Raw genomic sequence first — 13,244 nt, 5'->3', positions numbered from 1 at the left:
ATTTATAATTACAAGATGTCTGTCTTCAAGGATTAGCTGTTCCAATTTTGCTCCGATGGTAGGGTCTGTGGCTGAAATGAGTCTTCCTTCTCTTGGGTCATCATGCACACTGCTTTGCCTGCACCTTAATTGTCTTTTCCAGTTTTTCACAGTCTTGTACGATGGGTAATCCCTGCCATATACAGTCTGTCTCCTCGTGGATTTGTTTTGCTTCTCTGCCTTACAAACGAAGAAATTTTATAATGGATCAAACCTCAACCTTCTCCTTCATACCACCTCTTGCTGTATTCAGTATTCATCATACTTGTTCTTTAACAATGGATCTAGAAAAACAAATAAGTATACATTAACTTATGAGGCTTAATAGTATGTGTATAAATAATTTCAAATCCTTAATTCAAATATTTTTAGGTGAGGGTAAATACTTATTGACTGCTCCTTGCCCTGTATTCCCCTTGTAGACTGTCAATTTATGTAGAAGAGCAGATAATTCTTTTATTATCTTGATCATTTATAATTTTTTTTTTTTTTTTTTTTTTGTAGATTATTGCCACGCATCATGCACTGCCACATTTATTGCAGACGGATTCTGATTCTGATATTGAAGATCTTCAGGACATTCTCAATGACACAAGTCATGCTTTACAGTTTGCAAAAGCTACACTGAAATCTTACCTTTTACATGGATCTTTATCAGCTACTGAATATGTAAGTATTATGAATCACAAATTAACAAAAATTTAATGTTTTAAATTACTATGAATGAAACTTACAGTATTCTATTGCCTTGCATGGGCTGAGAAGGCAGAAGCTATTTGTTTGGACTTGAATTTTTGTATATTGAAATTTACAGGGGACACACTCCTACATCTTTTAAAGCTTGTAGGGAACTGACTATGGTTCCAGAACAAATGCCCCCACCACACCTTCATGCATAGTGTAACCTGTTAGTATTACAATTAGCCATATGTTGCAAGGAAGGCTTTAGCTGCAGTAAAAAAAAAAAGTAGTAATAATAATAATTAATTAAAATAAATAAATTTAATTTAATTAAATACCTGTGTTTTTTTCTCCTCACGTAGGTAACCCTCCACCTGACCTTTGAAAATTATTAGCATTAGTAGAGGCATATGATGCAAGAAAGCAAGCTTATGCAGCATCAGCCAAAAAAAAAAAAAAAAAAAAAAAAACCGCTCCCATTTCACCCCTCCGTTCGTTCCAAATACCTGTCCAGCTCAGGCCTTAAATTTATTTAGGCTATCAACTTCCACAACAAAGGATGGAAGTCTGTTCCACCAACCAACTACCCGCTGGCTAAAGGCAAACTTCCTCACATCTATCCTACATCTGTCTTTCCTCAATTTGAATTTATGCCTTCTCAGGTGATTATTCTGAGCAAGAGGAAGAATCCCATCAGCATTGAGCATGCTCAAACCATTCAAGACTTTATACACCTCAATCAGATCACCTCGCAGGTGCCTAGTCTCAAGACACTGTAATTTGCAAAATTTAAGCCTTTCTTCGTAAGAGCAACTCTTTGTTCCACTAATCTTGTTGCCCTTCCCTGTACTCATTCCAACAGCTCTACATCCTTCTTAAAATGAGGCCTCCAGACCTGTATACAGTACTCAAGGTGTGGCCTGACCATTGCCTTATACAAGGGGATAATCACCTCCTTATCCCTGCTAGAAAAATTCCTGTATATCACTATGACAAGACGCTATAAGCTACTCTTGCAGACCATCTGCACTGCTCAGAAAACTTCATATCTGCCTGCACAATTACCCCCAGATCCTTTTTGTTCTCTACCACTGTCAGTGTAGTACCATAGAGTTGATATGTCACTCTGGGGTTACTGCTTCCCATATGTAGTACGTTACATTTATCAATGTTAAACTTCATTTGCCACCTCTCAGCCCATCTGCTCAACTTTTCTAGATCCAGTTGCAGCAGCGTACTGTCATTAGTGTCCTTACCCTGCCAACCTTCGTATCGTCTGCAAACTTGGACTTTAAGCTTGATATTCCATCATCAATATCATTTATAAATACAGAAAACAACAATGGACCCAGCACTGAACCCTGAGGGACTCCACTAATAACATTACTCCACGATGAGCAGTGTCCATTGATTACCACTCTGTCTTCTCCCACTCCACCATCCCTTTAGCAGCAGTTTGCCTCCAATGCCACACTGCTCCAATTTGTGCAGCAGTCTCCCATGTGCAACAGTATCAAAAGCCTTTCTAAGATCCAAATATATGATATGGACCAGGGCCAGGGCCTGGTCCAGTGGAACAGGACCAGGGTATGTCTGCCAGGGGCAAAGGTTGATGACGTTGTAGAGCAGATATCATCTTTTAAGGGCACAAAAGGTGATATAGTTGTACACGTTGGCACTAATGATATTAAGAGTAGGAGACCAGCGGAATTACTTAACAAGTACAGGTCACTGTTGAAAAAAAGCCGTGAAGTAGGGTTGAATTTGAAAGTGTCTGCAATTCTGCCCAGACACGATAGGAGGGAGTATATGATGAGAGCCTTGTCGATCAATTCGGCCCTGGAAAGATTGTGCAAGGCTGAAGGGGTAGAATTTTTTTCAGCCTGGACTGTACTTGTTAACAGGAGAGATTGCTTCTACAGGGATGGGATACACTTAAATAGAAAGGGTGCAAGAATATTTGCTGATGCTATCGAGGCAGTGTTAGGTGGGTCGGAAAACTGCTAGCTTGGGGGGAGACAAAGACTAATGGATTAACAGTAGCCACGGGCATAGGTGAAAGAGATTCTTGCACTGCTTCTATTGGAATGAGCAGAAGCCTGAAAAACAAGATGCAGGATATTTCAGAGACTGCTGGAAGTCATTGCGGTACAAGTAAACACATGGGTTGTGTTAGGGTAGCTAAGAATAGAAACAGGTGCATGTATACTTGCGTGTACACTAATGCTAGGAGTTTAGTAAATAAATTTGATGAATTTGAGGTATTACTAAAAACATCAAAGGCAGATATTGTTGGGATATCAGAGACGTGGTGTCACACAGATATAAGGAATGCAGAACTGGAATTTGGGGAGTACAACGTCTACAGAAAGGATAGACAGGATAGGAAGGGAGGAGGGGTTATGCTATTAGTTAAAAAACACATAAAATCCAAGGAAGTGAAGCCAGTTGACATCGCTGGACAGTGCAGTGTTGAGTCAGTTTGGTGTGACATAAGCATAGGTAAATCAAAATTGAGAGTAGGAGTGTGCTATAGGCCTAATGACTCTGATGAGTATAATAAGATACTGTACAGGGAAATAGAGTGGGCCAGTAAATCAGAGAGTCTTATAATGGGGGATTTTAATTTCCCAGATATTGACTGGAATTTGTGGGTTGGTCACTCACACACTAGCAAGGCTTTTGTGGATTTATTGGATGATTGTTTTCTACACCAGCATGTTCGGGAGGCAACTAGAGGGAGTAATACTCTTGATCTGATTATCAGTAGTGATTCTTCATGCATTAGGAATCTGCAGATAAATGAACCACTGGGTGGCAGTGATCACAGTGTGCTGAAGTGGGATTTACTCAAGGAGGTAACTACCATCAGAGGTAAAGGGAAGGGTTTTTGCTTTCGTAAAGGAGACTATGCTGGTCTGAGACAGTATTTAAATTCTATACAGTGGGACCAACTGATGATGTTACCAACAGCAAATTCAAAATGGGAAGCATTCAAGGAACTAATCTTGGAAGCTACCAGGCTTTACATACCAACCAAGAAATATTGTTCAAGGTTCAGGCCTAAATGGTTGTCAGATGAACTAATGAGACATATGGCAGAGAAGAAAAATGCATGGGATACATACAAATTAATGGGTGACGTGGAAGCCTATGATAGATATAAGTTGGTCTGTAACTAAGTCACAAAGGAGATTAGGCAGGCAAAGGCAGATTATGAGAAATCCTTGGCAAAGGATGCAAAGAAAAACAGAAAAGAGTTCTTTACCTATTTAAACTCAAGAAGGAAAGGGATGAATCAGATTGGTCCACTGGATGTTGATGGTTCAACAGTTGAGGATCCAGCTCAGGTGGCTAACAATCTAAACGAGTATTTTGCATCTACATTCACACATGAGGAGTTATTCAGGAAGGGGAATGTCGTAGGTGAAGTAAACATTGGCAGTGAGCTAGATGATTTTCTAATAACTGAGAGGAAAGTGGAGGAGAAATTGTTGAGGATAAACATAAAAAAGGCACCCGGGGTGGATGGGATCTATCCAGTTATATTAAAGGAGGCAGCAAAGGAAGTAAGCAAACCCCTAGCCATAATTATGAGAGCTTCTTTGGACTCAGGGGAGGTACCCATGGACTGGAGATGTGCAAATGTAACCCCAATTCACAAAGGAGGATCAAAGGCTGACACAAGTAATTATAGACCTGTTAGTTTAACTTCGGTTCCAGGAAAATTAATGGAGGCACTGGTTAAAGAAGCACTGCAGGATCATCTGGACAAGAATTCAGTTATAGCTCAGACACAGCATGGGTTTGTTAAGGGCAGGTCTTGTCTGACCAATTTGATTGGATACTATGATGTAGTCACAAAAGAACTGGATGCAGGGAATAACTTTGATATTATATATTTGGATCTTAGAAAGGCTTTTGATACTGTTGCGCATGGAAGACTGCTGCACAAATTGGAGAAGTGTGGCATTCGAGGCAAATTGCTGCTATGGATAAAGGGATGGTTGAGTGGCAGAAGACAGAGAGTGGTAATCAATGGACACTGCTCAACGTGGACTAATGTTATTAGTGGAGTTCCTCAGGGTTCAGTGTTGGGTCCATTGTTGTTTTCTGTATTTATAAATGATATTGATGATGGTGTATCAGGCTTAATGTCCAAGTTTGCAGACGATACAAAGGTTGGCAGGGTTGTTAAGGACACTACTGATACTATGCTGCTGCAACAGGATCTGGAAAGGTTGAGCAGATGGGCTGAGAGGTGGCAAATGAAGTTTAACATTGACAAATGTAAAGTACTACATATGGGAAACAGTAACCCCAGATCAACGTATCAACTCTGTGGTACTACGCTGACAGTGGTAGAGAATGAAAAGGACCTGGGGGTAATTGTGCAGGCAGATATGAGGTTCTCTGAGCAGTGCAGACGAGCTGCAAGAGTAGCTCATGGTGTCATGTCAATGATATACAGGAATTTTTCTAGCAGGGACAGGGATGTGATTATTCCCTTGTATAAGGCATTGGTCAGGCCACACCTTGAGTACTGTATACAGGTCTGGAGGCCTCATTTCAAGAAGGATGTAGAGCTGCTGGAACGAGTACAGAGAAGGGCAACAAGATTAGTGAATGGAACAAAGGGTTGCTCTTACGAAGAAAGGCTTAAGTTTTGCAAATTACAGAGCCTGGAGACTAGGCATCGCCGAGGTGATCTGATAGAGGTGTACAAGGCTTTGAATGGCTTGAGCATGCTCAATGCCGATGGAATTCTTCCTCTTGCTCAGAATAATCACCTGAGAGGGCATAAATTCAAATTGAGGAAGGACGGATGTCGGATAGATGTGCGGAAATTCGCCTTTAGCCAGCGGGCAGTTGGTTTGTGGAATAGACTTCCATCGCTTGTTGAAGTTGATAGCCTAAACAAATTTAAGGCTCAGCTGGACAGGTATTTCGAACGAATTGAGGGGTGAAATGGGAGTAGTGGTTGTTTTTTTTTTTTTTTTTTCTTTTTTTTTTGGCTGATGCTGAATAAGCTTGCTTTCTTGCATCATATGCCTCTACTAATGCTAATGCTAATATCAAAGTTATTCCCTGCATCCAGTTCCTTTGTGACCACATCATAGTATCCAATCAGATTGGTCAGGCAAGACTTTCCCTTAACAAAACCATGCTGTGTCCAAGCTATAACTGAAGTCTTGTCTAGATGATCCTGGAGTGCTTCTTTAACCAGTGCCATTAATTTTCCTGGAACAGAAGTTAAACTGAGAGCTCTATAATTACTTGTGTCGCCCTTTGATCCACCTTTGTGAATTGGGGTCACATTTGCACATCTCCAGTCCATGGGTACCTCCCCTGAGTCCAAAGAAGCTCTCATAATTATGGCTAAGGGTTTGCTTACTTCCTTTGTTGCCTCCTTTAATATAACTGGATAGATCCCGTCTACCCCGGGTACTTTTTTTATGTTTATCTTCAACAATTTCTCCTCCACTTTCCTCTCAGTTATTACAAAATCATTTAGCTCACTTCCAGAGTTTAACTCACCTCTGGCATTCCCCTCCCTGAATAACTCCTCATGGGTGAATGTAGATGCAAAATACTCATTTAGTTTGTTAGCCACCTGATCAGGATCATCAACAGTTGAACCATCAATATCCAGTTGACCAATCTGATTCATCCCTTTTTTTCTAGAGTTTATATAGGTAAAGAACTCTTTGTTGTTTTTCTTTGCATCCTTTGCCAAGGATTTCTCATAATCTGCCTTTGCCTGCCTAATCTCCTTTGTGACTTGGTTATAGACCAGCTTATATCTATCATAGGCTTCCATGTCACCCATTAATGTATCCCATGCATTTTTCTCTACCATATGTCTCATTAGTTCATCTGACATCCATTTAGGCCTAAACCTTGAACAATATTTCTTAGTTGGTATGTAAAGCCTAGTAGCTTCCAAGATAAATTCTTTGAATGCTTCTCATTTTGAATTTGCTGTTGGTAACATCATGAGTTGGTCCCACCGTATAGAATTTAAATACTGTCTCAGACCACCATAGTTGCCTTTATGAAAGCAAAAACCTTTCCCTTTACCCCTGATGGTAGTTACCTCTTTGAGTAAATCCCACTTCAGCACACTGTGATTATTGCCACCTAGTGGTTCCTTTATCTGCAGATTCTTAATGCATGAAGAATCACTACTGATAATCAGATCAAGAGTATTACTCCCTCTAGTTGCCTCCCGAACATGCTGATGTAGAAAACAATCATCCAATAAATCCACAAAAACCTTGCTAGTGTGTGAGTGACCAACCCACAAATTCCAGTCAATATCTGGGAAATTAAAATCCCCCATTATAAGACTCTCTGATTTACTGGCCCACTCTATTTTCCTGTACAGTTTCTTATTATACTCATCAGAGTCATTAGGCCTATAACACACTCCTACTCTCAATTTTGATCTCCCAAAGCTTATGTCACACCAAACTGACTTGACACTGCACTGTCCAGCGATGTCGACTGGCTTCACTTCCTTGGATTTTTTGTGTTTCTTAACTAATAGCATAACCCCTCCTCCCTTCCTATCCATCCTGTACACATTGTACTCCCCAAATTCCAGTTCTGCATTCCTTATATCTGTGATGTCCTTTGATGTTCTGAGCAATACCTCAAATTCATCTATTTTATTTACCAAACTCCTAGCATTGGTGTTCGTGCAAGTAAACATGCACCTGTTCCTATTCTTAGCTACTCTAACACAACCCATGTGTTTACTTGTACCACAATGACTCCCAGCAGTCTCTGAAATGCCCTGCATCTTGTTTTTCAGGCTGCTGCTCATTCCAATAGAAGCAGTGCAGGAATCACTTTCACCTCTGCCAGTGGCTACTGTTAATCTATTAGTCCTTGTATCCCCCCCAAGCTAGCAGTTTTCCGACCCACCTAACACTGCCTCGATAGCATCAGCAAATATTCTTGCACCCTTTCTATTTAAGTGTATCCCATCCCTGTAGAAGCAATCTCTCCTGTTAACAAGTACTAAATCCTCAAGCTGTCTTTGTTTGTTACCCACAGAGGTAACTTATTCCAGTAATTAACAACTTACTGACTTTAAAGAAAACTTCCTACAATCCAAGTCTAAACCTCTTTCCCCATTATTTGAATTTATGGCCCCTAGTTCTAGATCATGAACCCTTCATTCATTTTACTATACACTCTCAGAATCTTATAACCTCAATCGAATCCCCGCTAAGGTAGCTAGTTACCAAACTCTGTAGCCAACATATCCATAAAAAAAAAAAGATGAGATCAGCAAATTATCACCCTTCTATGATCTCACCAGGCATGTTGTCTTTTCAAGAAGCTTAATGTTGTTTTTTGATGCAGTCTCCCTACTTACTAGGGCAGGCCATACCAATAAAAAAGAGCCTCAGAGTCCTTCAGATTTTGAGTTTATACACAAGTCTTTCAGCATACAGCCCCTCCTATTGTGGGTTGCCTATCTGTAGACCCTTTCAGAAAAACTTGGTATCCTTTACTAGGTACAGTCTCTGTATACTGGACTGGACACAGTATTCCAAGTACAGTCTTACAATTGCCTTTTGCAGTTTCATTATGACTTCCATATCTCTAATCAAATGTTTCATAAAGCTTCATGAGCCTTCCTTGCCACCTGACCCTATTTCCTCTGAGTTTTTTTTATAAGTGCATGGAATGAGTATTGTTTTGTGTGCTTATGCTAAACTACAAATTAAATGTTTGGGAAATAACCCTTGAATTGCATAATAAATAGAAGTTACATAGAATCATCCAATACTATTCCTCAGACTCAAACACTAGTACTACTTATTTTGAGTAACATAAAAAATTTAATTATATTTTTTTCAGGCAAGCAAGCCTGTTGGGTTTTAAAATAAATAAACCACATATACAATGTGTTACATTTCAAGTGCATCAGCAGATAGTAATTATTCATGATTTATAACAAAAAAAAGCAGTGACTTTTGAGTGAACTGAGAACATTTTGTTTCTGTGCATCCACCATATTGCCCATTCATTTCTCCAATTATTGCATGGCAATAAAGATAACATCCAGTGTTTCAGCTACAACATATAATATATGGATAGCTGGTGTTATGTGCATGAAAAGATTTCTCTCAGTCCAATTTGAATTAAATTTATTAAATTCAGTTTGGCTTGACAAATCTTTCAAAAAGTGCCAAATGTAAAATTTGATGAAAATTCATCCATTAGGAGTCAAGTTATTACATCTGGATGGATGACAGAGAATAATAATTGCTGGAGTTTTGTTGGTCCAATTTTAACACTGCATTTGTTGTGCAGGTTCGAATTGACATCATGTGACTAACAGCAGTTTGTGCTTCATATATTCTGTCTGCTCAGCTGAAACTTCTAATACCTGTTGTTAAAATAGTTTCTTTGAATTGGTTACTGAAAGTCCTAGAAATTTCTGTTAAATGTCATTAATTAATGTGATTAATTTCTCTATTAACTTAATTTCATGATTAAGTTAAAATTAATTTTTACCAACTGTGTGGTACTACATTCCACTAATAACATTAGTCTATGTGGACTAATATTATTCGTGGAGTCCATTCTTGTTTTGTGTATTTATCAATGATATCAATGAAGGTATATTAGGCTTAACATTCAAGTTTGCAGATGATACAAAGGTTGGCAGGGTTGTTAATGACAGTAAAGACAGTATGCTACTGCAACAGGATATAGAAAAGTTAGGCAGATGGGCTGAGAAGTGGCAACTAAAATTTAACATTGACAAATGCAAACTATTGCATGTGGGTAGTAGTAACCCATGAGAAATGTACCAACTGTGTGGTACTACGCTCAAGGAGGTGGAGAATGAAAAGGACCTGGGGGTAATTGTGCAGTCAGGTATGAAGTTCTCTGAGCAGTGCAGACAGGCTGCCAGAGCGGTCTTGGAGTTTTGTCGATGATATATAGGAATTTTGCTAGCAGAGACAAGTAGGTGATTATCCCTTTCTTTAAGGCAATGGCCAGGCCACACTTTGAATACTGCATACAGATCTGGAGGCTTCATTTTAGGAAGGATGTAGAGTTGCTAGAACGAGTACAAAGAAGGGAAACAAGATTGGTGAGAGGAACAAAGGGGTGCTCTTACCAAGAGAGAGGCTTAAGTTCTGCAAGTTGCAGCAGCTAGAGACTAGGCACCTGTGAGGTGATCTGATTGAGGTGTATAAGGCCTTGAATGATTTGAGCAGGCTCAATGCTGATGGGATACTTCTGCTTGCTCAGATTAAGAACCTGAGGGGGCATAGATTCAAATTGAGGAAAGACAGTTGTAGAATAGAGATGCAGAAGTTTCTTTAGCCAGTGATTAGTTGATTGCTGGAACAGACTTGCATCTGTTGTTGTGGAAGTTGATAGCTTACATAAATTTAAGGCTGAACTAAACAACATTTGGAGTGACCAGATGGGTGAAACGGGAAGGTTTTTTTTTTTTTTTTTGGCTGATGCTATATAACAAGGGTAGCCAACTTAATTTGTGATGCAATCTACTTTTTTTCTTCAAAATGTTCTGTGATCTGCCATCTCAAGAATTTCATTGCGCATGGTTAAAAAAGTTAATCAACACATATTGAAAAATGTTGTCTTTAAATTTAAATACAATTCAGAATTCTTATTTTAAATTCATACATATTTAAATTTTTAATTTATGCAAAGTTTGTGTCTTCATGCCATCTAAGTTTTCAAAATCGGGGATATACTGTGATAAGGCCAACCGTAAAGAATCTTCGTTATGCAAGTTCATAAGAATAGAGCGATTCTTCATTTTTTTTTTTTTTTTTTTCAAATACAAAAAGGCTGATTCACATAGATATGCGGAACCAAAACAGGAATTTAAAAGTTCACTGCATTTTTTTGCATTTGGGTACTTTTCTCGGCAAACATATTTCCAAAAGCCTTTTTCTGATGATCTGGCTTTTAGGAAGATATTTTGCAATGTAATAATTTCATTTTCAAGTAATATTTTTTCTATGTTAAAAATCTCAGCGTTTTTTTTTTTTTTTTTTTTTTCTGCAATTAAATGGATAAGAAATATATTGAACAATGTCTTCATTTGTTTCAAAGTCATCCACAACTTCCTCAGTTTCAGAAATATATTTCTCACTATTAAATTCAAAAACAGGATATTTTTGCAAATGAACTTGCATATTTGCAAAATGATAGAATTTTTTTTCTTTGAGATCCTTAGCCATTGCCAAAAATTGACATTTATATGCAGAAATATTACTAATCATGCCACTCACATTTTTATTTTTTCCTTGTAATTCAGATCATTTAACTTACTGGTAAAATCTGCTAAAAAAGCCAGACCACACAACCACTCCGTATCTTGTAGCTGCTGATAATCATCTCCCCTTTGATCAACAAATTTTTAAATTTCAGAATCTCTGTAGAAACTTACTCTGACTCTGCCACCTCACCGCTGTGTGTAATATCAGATCTGGTTCATTTTCATCGAGTTGCATTTTGAAGTCTCCTTCGAAGAGATTGTCCTCTGATGCAATTCATGATTTTGAAAACTGTCCATAACACTTAGAATTTAATCTTTTGCTGGCTAACACATTGATGGTGGATGATACAGTGACCCCGGGGGCTCACATCTGGTGAGTATGGGCTTGGCACACCCAGGGTCCTGAGCTGGATATCATCATTCTTCATTTTCTTGGTGATTCCCTTCTACTTTTGACTCTCTCTCAGGGTAACTTGGGATTTTTTTTTTTTTTTTTTTTTTTTTTCCCTGGTGCAGCATAAGCCTCAGGCTTCCTTGCACCATATGGCTATTAATAATAATAATAATAATAATAATAATAATAATAACTCAAAAAATCTGGGAATTCACCATCCTTTTGGCACAATGCAATGAATCCGTTAAGATGCCCTGTCATTGCTTTGGCTCCATCTGTTGTTATTGATACGAGCTTAAATGGTGGTAATTTAATTTTTTCAATAAAATTTTTGAATGTGTTAAATATATCAAGACCTCTAGTTCTTTCTTTTAATGAAACCATACCCAGCAGTTCTTCTCTAGTGGCAGAATCATCGAAAACCATACGAATAAAAACGAGCAATCGAGCTGTATCACTGACGTCTGTAGATTCATCCAGTTGTAAAGAAACGGACACACAATTACCAATATGAGCACGCAGTTGTTCGCTCACATTTTTACTCATTTTTTCGATGCTTCGCATCACAGTATTTTGAGATAATTACAGATCTTAAAGAGCACTTTGAATTTCATTTTTGTTCTTAAAATTTTCAAAAAGAGAATCTGTTATTTCTAAAAGCATCTTTGATGAATTGACCATCAGAAAATGGTTTGAATTTTTTTTGCAAGAAGATGACTCACTTTAAATGAGGCTACAGTTACTGCTTTTGATTGTAAATTAGGAGTAACGAAGAAATTTTGTTGCACGAATAATGTGGATTTAAGTTCTTTTAATTTATTTTTTCTATGGTCATTATTAGGTGGAAAATCTGATTGGTATTTACCATGGAATGCATTGAAGTGCCTTTCTAAATTTCCTTTTATGGGTATAGCCACGGAATCATTGCAAATCAAACAACAACATTTTTCTTTTATCATTACAAAAAAGTATTCTAGTTCCCACTCTTGATGAAAATGATGTTTTACTCTTTTTAGTAGTATTCATTTTAAATCAAGGGATATTAAATTAACTTATAAGTACTGTCCAGTTATTAATATTAAGTAAGCTAAATAAGAATTCGACACATACACTATGCTCTCCACAACATAACTGCGTGAATTTTCACAAGACCACAGAGTAGTACTCTGTGCACTAGACAAGCATAGCTGCTGCGCGGCGACAAGAGTAGCCACTGTGATTCAACAGATTTGTAATAAGCATATGCAGTGGGGCACATAATAATAATAATAATGACATTTAGATTTTTGACAAATCTATTTTTTTATATATGTTTAAAATTCGTTGTGATCGACCGAAATTAAAGCAGCGATCGACTTGTTGGCCACCCCTGCTATATAAGCTTGCTTTCTTGCATCATATTAGCATTAGTAGAGGCATTTGATGCAAGAAAGCAAGCTTATGCAGCATCAGCCAAAAAAAAAAAAAAAAAAAAACCACTTCCACTTCACCCCTCTGTTCGTTCAAAATACCTGTCCAGCTGAGCCTTAAACTTATTTAGGCTATCAACTTCCACGACAAGGGATGGAAGTCTGTTCCACCAACCAACCACCCGCTGACTAAAGGCAAATTTCCGCACGTCTATCCTACATCTGTCTTTCCTCAATTTGAATTTATGCTCTCTCATGTGATTATTCTGAGTGAGAGGAAGAATCCCATCAGTATTGAGCATGCTCAAAAACTGATGGGAATATGCCTCAACTAATGCTAATTTTGCTTTATTGCTACATGCTTTCCTCCAATCTATAACTCTCTGGTTTCACTGATGCATATTCTGGAATAAAACTGTTTATGCATGCACTTCAT

At 38.1% G+C, this 13,244-nt stretch overlaps 1 protein-coding gene across 1 annotated transcript in view; it reads left to right on the top strand.

Moving 5' to 3' along the window:
- Nucleotides 1–13,244, top strand: part of LOC150088471 (uncharacterized) — a 410,148-nt gene that overhangs the window by 246,952 nt on the left and 149,952 nt on the right. Inside the window, exon 7 of the mRNA XM_090369533.1 lies at nucleotides 544–708. Coding sequence (XP_090225659.1) covers nucleotides 544–708 — 165 coding nt within the window. The remainder of the gene's footprint in view (nucleotides 1–543; nucleotides 709–13,244) is intronic.

Source organism: Mastigoproctus giganteus, chromosome 3, assembly GCF_048544385.1.
Source record: "Mastigoproctus giganteus isolate SK-2022 chromosome 3, ASM4854438v1, whole genome shotgun sequence".
In the NCBI taxonomy this organism is placed as follows: Eukaryota; Metazoa; Arthropoda; class Arachnida; order Uropygi; family Thelyphonidae; genus Mastigoproctus; species Mastigoproctus giganteus.
Note: the sequence above shows the minus strand (reverse complement) of the source record. Positions and strands in the feature narration are given on the sequence as shown.